Source organism: Penaeus chinensis, chromosome 17, assembly GCF_019202785.1.
Source record: "Penaeus chinensis breed Huanghai No. 1 chromosome 17, ASM1920278v2, whole genome shotgun sequence".
NCBI lineage: Eukaryota > Metazoa > Arthropoda > Malacostraca > Decapoda > Penaeidae > Penaeus > Penaeus chinensis.
In genome coordinates, this window is record NC_061835.1 from 1,186,033 (window position 1) to 1,196,032 (window position 10,000).

Genomic DNA, 10,000 nt, shown 5'->3' on the forward strand with positions numbered 1-10,000 from the left:
AATTTCTCTTCATGTGCGTAGCAGATTCGTGGCGCCGTCCTATCTGTCTACAGCAGCATCTCTAGAAAGCAGATCACGCTTTTATGTATCGAAAAGTCATGACCAAAATTGAAAAATAATGAGCACCGATTTGTCTGATTCTGGGTCTCGAGCTTGAGCCTTGGACGCTGTTTTAACGCGAGGAATACAGTGACCGAGATTTGGTTTCTGGTGCATGTTGTTCGTTTGATTTTGCCAATAGAACAAACGAACAGATGCTCAAATGCGATGCGCAAACGGACGTACCTAACTAGTTGACAGTCGTACACTGTACACAAAGGAACAGAGAGAATATATATGTGTGTATGTACACACACACACACACACACACACACACACACACACACACATACACACACACGCACACACACACAACACACACACACACACATATATATATATATATATATATATATATATTTACACACCCATATATGTGTGTGTGTGTGTGTGTGTGTGTGTGTGCTTGTAGTTGCATAAGTGAACAATTTGATATTACTATAACAATAGTATATTTCTCTATCGAAAACGAAAGAAATCCTAGGCACGTATCCCCTCCTTCATCCGAAGACAATAAGAGCTTGCCAAATAAAAGAAACAATTGTATAGCTGTATTTATTCTGATGGTCAACTCATGCGTGAGACGTTTAAATTCATCGGCCTGAAGCAGATAAAGATCCTGGCGGGTGATGTTGCAGAAGATAGATGGTAATGACCATTTACTCACTTTCCCGCCAATTTCATGCGCACCAAAAAGATCCAGTACAGTTCAGATTTGATTCTTCCCCTTTTTCCATATTTTTTCCTTACCTACTTCTGCTATTTTCCTTCTTCCTTTTCTTTTTCTTTTTTCTTTTACCCACCAGCGGTACTAATTATGCAAGAATTATTCCTCAAAATATGAAAATTCCAAGTATTTGAAACGAATTCCCTCGCCAAGACTGGAACAAGTACCACACAAAATTATTGGATAAATCCCCACTTCTTTTCGCTCGCTTTTTTTTCTCTTCTTCTTTTCATCGTAACCGCCAGATGTCAGACGGAAGATATTTATCTTTGTACAGTCTCTCATTTTGATTTTTTCTCTCTTACTTCTAATACAAGGAGTTTCTTGGATCTCTCCGCATCTGTCACGTATCTGTCGCCATGTGTGTGTATGTGTGTTTGGACGTATGTGAATGCATGCGTGGCCGTGTTTGCGTGTGTGCGAGCGTGTGCATGAGGCGGCTTTGCTGATGGGAAGGACGCAAGTTTGATCGTGAAAATAAGATATCCATCATTCGTCAATGACAATACTTGATGAACACTGCATCTTTATCTTTCTATCCATCTATCATTAACCGTTTTTCCTCCGAAATGTATGCTTATCAATATGTATATATATATATATATATATATATATATGTGTGTGTGTGTGTGTGTGTGTCTGTGTGTGTATACATATTTGTATATATACACATATACATATATATATATATATATATAACAGACACAAAATATACTAATATAATAAAATAGACATACATATATATATTATTTATCTATCATATATATGCATACACACACACACACACTCACACGCACGCACACACAAACACACACATATACACAAACATACATGTATACATATACATATATATATATACATATATATATATATGTGTGTGTGTGTGTGTATACATATATATGTATATATACATACATTATACATATATGTATATATACATACATTATACATATATATATATAAACACAAAAACAATAAGCACGCGCACTCCCATACACACACACATTCGCCATCAAGCATAGAGGTCGCTCCAATCCCCCGAGACGAACAAAAGCGAAACGCAAGAATTGGATCGAATCGGCTTATCTCCTCTCTGAATCCCCTTCCACGAGCCGAGGAAAGATCTCGGACAAAAGGTCGTTTTCAAAAAGTACGCTCCGTGAACTTCAAAAAAATAATATTGTTGACTCACGGCCTTAAGCGTCTCCGTGAGAAAGCCAGGCGAGATTTCTACCCGTGGTTATTAGCTGAGAGAAATCTATATAGTTTGTCGAGGAGGTTGTGGGCGGACCGGGGCGGAGGTGGAATGGCGGATGGAGAAGGAGGGAAAGAAACAGGAAAGAAGATAATGAAAAGGGAGGAAGAGAGAAAAGGGTAGACTATGTATACATACATGCAACCACACATACACATATATGTTTACACACACTCACACACACACACACACACACACACACACACACACACACACACACACACACATATATATATATATATATATATATATATATATATACACACACATGTGTGTATGTATGTATGTATGTATATAAATATGAGTATATATATATGGATATATATACATACATATATATACATATGAAAATATATATTATGTATATACACACATTATGTATATATATATATATATATATATATATATATATATATATATATATATATATGTACATATACATATATGTGCGTGTGTGTGTGTGTGTGTGTGTGTATGTGTGTATATATATATAAGTGCACATACACATGTACATACATAATATATATATATATATATATATATATATATATGTGTGTGTGTGTGTGAGTGTGTTTGTGTCTGTGTGTGTGTGTGTGTGTGTGTGTGCGTGTGTGTGTGTGCGTGTGTGTGTGTGCGTGTGTGTGTGTGTGTATGCGCGTGCGTGTGCGTATGCGTGTGCGTGTGTGTGTGTATGTATATGTGTTGTGTGTGTGTGTGTGTGTGTGTGTGTATATATATCCATATATATATATATACACATAAATATGTATATATACACTTATATATGTATACATATGTATATATATACTTATATGCATACATATGTATACAATACTTATATATGTATACATATGTATATATACGTATATATATGTATATTCATATATATATGAATATATATACACATGTCTGTATATATGTATGTATATATATATGTATCCATGTATCTGTCTATCTGTATATCTATATATATTTGTGTGTGTGTGTGTGTGTGTGTATGTGTGTGTGTATGCACGTGCGTGTGTGTTTATTTATAAAAAAGCGAGGATAGACAAAGCGTAGAATCTATGGAGTGAGAGTGGGAAAAAACAAGCAAACAGACAGGCAAGGCACGGAAGAGAAAAGACGATAAACGAGGCCACAAAGATACCGGAATGGAAGAAGTACATAGAACGAAAAACAAAAAGAATGAAGATATGGGAGGAAAAAACAAACAAACAAACATTCGAGCAGGAAGTAAGCGAGAGGGAGAGTTGGGCAAACATAAAATTGAGCGAATGAGAAAAACAAAAATAATGAAAGAGAGAAAGAGCAAATGATGTAACAGACCCCCCCCCCCCCCGCAAGTTATAAATACAAAAAAAAGAAAATGAAAGATGAAAAATATTAGAAAAAAAAAGTATGAGTAATCCGATCTGAAAAAGCTATCTCGCAACACAATAGTACCTGAAGTATTTTTCAAATGCGTCTTGTAAATGGTTGACATACGTATGAAAAAAAAAAAAAAAGAGAAGTAAAAAAAAAAAAAATCACGACAGTTCTATTCCGTGTTGTAAATATCGTTATCATGGCCCTTTTTTCCTCTGTGCATAAGTCACATACTCCTACTTTCTTCGAATTCTCTGCGGGAGAAATGGCGGGAAGGGGGCGCCACTGCATATAAATAATTGCCGCTTCAAAATGATGGTATCCAGTCTGTCTCGGGAAGCCAACCAAGGAGGAGCTCCCTTCCTCCTGCCAAAGTTAATTTTTCGCTGGGACTTTGTTTGATCAGACTTATAAACGGAGGAAGAGTGAGATCAACGCAATGACACTTGCAATGGTGAGTTTCGGGGGAATCTTTTGTGAATATGGAATAACTTTTTTATAGAATAATTGTGAAAAATATTAAATTGTTCATCTTGGTAATTGTGGATAATGTCATATTAACACTATGCCTCTAAAATAGTGTTAATGTATCATTGCCGAGCTTACCGTTCCTAATAAATCACTGACAATGACACATCACACCCTCATGTTACTCTGACCTATTTTTGCATTAGAAACTTCGTGCAAATACCATGACGTTTTTACTTGACAACAATACCTATGATAGTGCATAATTTCACTCGCCAATCATAAACGTCGTGTTGCAGTCTAATGGTTATAGAAATCAATTAGAGAGTCTTTTCGCCGCGTGTACATAGTGCGCTCGAATACAATAAGCATTCTGACAACTACTGTTAACTTTGAATTGTAATTAACCTTTGTTTATACAGGGACTGTGGTGTGATTTATGGACTATAAATATTTGTTTAACTTTCATATGGACTTCATCAATATTCATGCACTTATATATTTATTAATAGATAGTTACAAATCGAAATTTTACATAACAGATAATTTAGATGTAATGGATTGTATCAAATACAATACAGACTGGCTTACAACAATTACAGTTTTCTCCCTATTTAGAAACCTTTATCGTTTTACCTTATTAATCGGCCTTCCAGCGTGTGTCATTAGTGAGGACCTGCCTGATGGTGATCGTCCTTCAAGCGTTGGCGTCCGCTGAGGTGAACACCACCGAACCTTCCCAGACGAATTCCACGAAGACCTTGCAGTCAACCCCGACGCCTTTAGATACAACGACACAGGGACTGACACAGACGCCGGCAAGCAGTCCTACCCAGCCACCGAAGAAGACCGAAGACGTTCCTCCCGGGCAGTCGAAGAACAGCACTCATCAGTCAGAGGAACCAACTCAGCAGCAACAGCCCACGGCACAGCCCTCTGCATCGACGGAACCCACCGCTCAGAGGCCAAAGCCTTCGTCAGCGCCCTCGGGTCACAACGCCTCGCTAGATGAATCGACTCAACCTCAGTCACTGCGTGCACCACAAGGTCGTGCTCTGCCCCGGCGAGAGGACCCAGCTCCTCGAAAGCGTTCGTTACTTCCCAACAGACGGGGTCAAGGCCGACCTCAGCATAACTCAGGCTTAGGGTCTTCTCCCCAGCCTTCTAATGGACCTCATGGACACACAGGGGGCGGCCAGAATGCGCAAGGTGGAAAGGTACGTTGCCATTACGTGTCAAGTAAGGGTCACGGAGCAGTATTTAATTTAAGGGAAACTGTTCAAATTGATTTAATATGAACAAAACTGAATACGTGTACACTTTGTGCACACACACACACACACACACACACATGTGTGTGTGTCTATGTGTGTGTGTATATATATATGTATTTATATTTACATACATGATATATATATATATATATGTATATGTATATGTATATATATATATTGATGGATAGATATTGATATATAGATATAAATGTGTGTGTGTGTATGTATGTATATGTATATGTACAAATATAATATATATATACATATATATATACATTGTGTATTTGTATATATATATATGTATATATAAATATATGTATATATGTATATATATATATATATATATATATATATATATATGTGTGTGTGTGTGTGTGTGTGTGTGTGTGTGCATATATTTGCACCAACCACATTTATGTTAGAGATGGGGCTGCGGCGACGCTCAGAGCACCGCCACCACTTGCCAAACCGAAATGCGCTTCGTTCTCACCCTTCCGTCTCTTGCGCTGCAGGAACCCGCGACTCCGTACTCCTTCTCGTACTCCGTGCTGGACCCCGAGCGCGGAGCCGACTTCGGCCACGAGGAGGCGAGCGACGGGAGCGTGGTCACCGGCCAGTACTACGTCCTGCTGCCCGACGGGCGCCGGCAGGTACGTGGGTGCTGCAGTGCTAGGTGTTGGTTTTCTATTTTTCGTTGTATTGATCTAAACGCGATATATATACAATTAATGCTAACAGCAGATTATTCATATGTATATATAAATATATATATACATATATCTATATCTATCTATCTATATACATGTATATGTACGCATATATGTATATAGGTATGTGTGTGTGTGTAATACGTTTATATAATATATTATACATATGATATATTTTGTATATACAAGATATGCATGTATATTATATATTGTACACGCACACGCACACACAACACACAACACACAACACACACAAACACACACACACACACACACACACACACACACACACACACACACACACGCACATATATATGTAGATAGATAGATAGATGGATAGATAGACAGATAGATATGTATATATGAATGTGTATATATATGTGTGTGTGTATATATATATATATAAATAAATAAATATATATATATATATATATATATATATATATATATATATATATAATCTGATGTTTTCATTGAAGTCCACTGAAGCGCGTGGATTGTGTTTAATGCATAGAGAGCATGTCTCTTATACACACACGCACACACATGCGCACTCGTTCCCGCGCACATCCAAACATGTGTGTGTGTTTGGTACGAGTACATCGACATACACATAACGTTTGTGTAAGATGCATAAATATCTCTTTACAGGAAACATAAATAAATAAATAACAGTGATCAATATCAAATTCCTAATCAGTTACCTTGATGTTGACTTTGCCCTAGCCACTGGGAGACGCCAAGTAATATTATTTTAATATTAATAATATTATTTCCATTCTAATCTACTTTTCCAAAGAATAGGATGGATTATATTCTAAAATGTATTGTCTTATCCCAAATTCTGGGGAAAATAACACATAATCACGTCAGCAGCCCTCTTTCATGGTAATAATTCATGGTAATTTATGCATTTTTTAATGATTTATTTCACAAACTATGTTCAAGATTCTATCATATGAATAAATCAGTATGTTCTTGAAACCTAACATTCCATTATTTTAAATTATCTTTTATAAGAATATAAGTAGATCTGTATATTAGCGCATAATAATTTAATGCCTGAAAAAAAAAACTAATCTTCCATTTTCAAAATTCTCTCACGTGGATAGATATGCATGTTAGTATATGATAACGCAACACCTTTCAAACTAACCTCCCTTCCAGACCGTTAACTACGAAGCGGACCACACTAAGGGATACATGTCTGAAGTCGAGTACAACGATGAGAAGCCTGGAGGTAGGCCTACAGGGGGCTCGGGCGGTTCAAGCGGTTCGTACCAAGCACCAGTTAACGGGGGAAATCGGTTCAGGTTGCCGACTGGAAGCAGCAACCAAATCCAAACGAGACCGAGTAATATCAACCAGTACCAGCCACCGGTGGGAAGTACCAACAACAAGAACCAACCTCCTTCAAGTAATAATAACATCAAGTTCCAGAAACCTTCGGGAGTCAACAGCCCAACCCAACTTTCAGCGGGTGGTAGCAATCGGTATCAGGCACCCAAAAGAGGAGGCAACCGAAACCAACCTCCTAAAGACATTGGCAACCAGTACCAGCCTCCACAAAATACCGGAAGTCAGCCTCCCAAGTCTACCATTACCAAGCTTAAACCTTCAAAAGACTTGGGCAACAAATTGCAGTCTTCGCAAAATGCTGGAAACCAATACCAACCCCCCAAAGTCAGTGGGAATCAGCACCGGCCACCACAGGGAGATAGCAACCAATACCAACCGCCCCAAGACGTTGGCAACAAGAATCAACCACCAAAGGACATTGGCAACCAAAATCAACCACCACTGGATATTGGCAACCAATACCAACCACCACAAGAAGTTGGCAACCAATACCAACCACCACAGGAAGTTGGCAACCAATACCAACCACCACAAGAAGTTGGCAACCAATACCAACCACCACAACAGGTTGGCAACCAATATCAGCCACCACAGGAAGTTGGTAACCAGTACCGTCCACCACAGGAAGTTGGTAACCAGTACCGTCCACCACAGGAAGTTGGTAACCAGTACCAGCTACCACAAGAAGTTGGCAACCAATACCAACCACCACAAGAAGTTGGCAACCAGTATCAGCCTCCACAGGAAGTTGGTAACCAGTACCGTCCACCACAGGAAGTTGGCAACCAGTATCAGCCTCCACAGGAAGTTGGTAACCAGTACCGTCCACCACAGGAAGTTGGCAACCAGTATCAGCCTCCACAGGAAGTTGGCAACCAATACCAACCACCACAGGAAGTTGGCAACCAATACCAACCACCACAAGAAGTTGGCAACCAATACCAACCACCACAAGAAGTTGGCAACCAGTACCAGCCACCACAAGAAGTTGGCAACCAATACCAACCACCACAAGAAGTTGGAAACCAATACCAACCACCACAAGAAGTTGGAAACCAATACCAACCACCACAAGAAGTTGGAAACCAATACCAACCACCACAAGAAGTTGGAAACCAATACCAACCACCACAAGAAGTTGGCAACCAGTACCAGCCACCACAAGACATAGGTAACCAATACCAGCCACCACAGGAAGTTAGCAACCAATACCAACCACCACAGGAAGTTGGCAACCAATACCAACCACCACAGGAAGTTGGCAACCAATACCAACCACCACAGGAAGTTGGCAACCAATATCAGCCTCCACAGGAAGTTGGCAACCAATACCAACCACCACAGGAAGTTGGCAACCAATACCAACCACCACAGGAAGTTGGCAACCAATACCAACCACCACAGGAAGTTGGTAACCAATATCAGCCTCCACAGGAAGTTGGCAACCAGTACCAACCACCACAGGAAGTTGGCAACCAATACCAACCACCACAGGAAGTTGGTAACCAATATCAGCCTCCACAGGAAGTTGGCAACCAGTACCAACCACCACAGGAAGTTGGCAACCAATACCAACCACCACAGGAAGTTGGCAACCAATACCAACCACCACAGAAAGTTGGTAACCAATACCAGCCACCACAGGAAGTTGGTAACCAATACCAGCCTCCACAGGAAATTGGCAACCAATATCAACCACCACAGGAAGTTGGCAACCAATATCAACCACCACAGGAAGTTGGCAACCAATATCAACCACCACAGGATATTGATAACCAATACCGGCCACCACAGGAAGTTGGCAACCAATACCAACCACCAGAGGAAGTTGGTAACCAATACCAGCCACCACAGGAAGTTGGTAACCAATACCAGCCTCCACAGGAAATTGGCAACCAATATCAACCACCACAGGAAGTTGGCAACCAATACCAACCACCACAGGAAGTTGGTAACCAATACCGGCCACCACAGGAAGTTGGCAACCAGTATCAGCCTCCACAGGAAGTTGGCAACCACTTCCAACCACCACAGGAAGTTGGCAACCAATACCAACCACCACAGGACATAGGCAACCAATATCAACCACCACAAGACGCTGGGAAGCCGTACCATCTCCCTCCGGTAGTCAATACCCACTACTCAGCTCCTAGAAACATCGAAGCCCAATACCAAGGCCAAAGAAGCGACGCGAATCGATACCAGAATTCGAGAGCAAGGAAACAAGACAGTTCCTCGGATTGCAAATGAACAATATTACGTTATATGTTGCCACGTTCCTCTCTCTGTCCTTTCGGCCTTAGATACGTCGATCGTCTTCAATGTTGCCAAATTATAACCATTCTGCTGTTTCTGTGTTGTTCTGTTTTGTAGAGTATTTAACTGGATATTGAAGTGAATGTCTCTGTCTGTGTTGGATATTGTGTGTATATATATTATATTGTATGTAGAATTATCGTAAAGTTATTGCAATAATAAAAAATCAACAGAATATCTATCTCTTGTGTTTCCCTTTGATAATAAAGAAAACGATGACTTTGCACTTCAGAGTCACAGAAAATGTATATATTCGAGGTATAACTTTTAAAAGGGATTTTAGTCGATTGGCATTCACTGCAACTGTTAAATCTCGTAGACTGGTCATACTGACATTATAAAGTAATACACATTCTTAGATACATATATAATCATTGAAAAATGCTGCGAGATTGCATCAGAGAAAGGTTTCTGTTCATGTTACTCC

At 39.6% G+C, this 10,000-nt stretch overlaps 1 protein-coding gene across 1 annotated transcript; it reads left to right on the plus strand.

Moving 5' to 3' along the window:
• Positions 1-3,804: 3,804 nt before the first annotated feature.
• LOC125033924 (involucrin-like) lies at positions 3,805-9,748 on the plus strand. The gene is made up of 4 exons (XM_047625503.1): positions 3,805-3,903; positions 4,574-5,134; positions 5,704-5,841; positions 7,066-9,748. Exons 1-4 carry the CDS (start codon positions 3,889-3,891, stop codon positions 9,505-9,507), a joined length of 3,156 nt encoding a protein of 1,051 aa, XP_047481459.1. The 5' UTR covers positions 3,805-3,888; the 3' UTR covers positions 9,508-9,748.
• Positions 9,749-10,000: the final 252 nt, after the last annotated feature.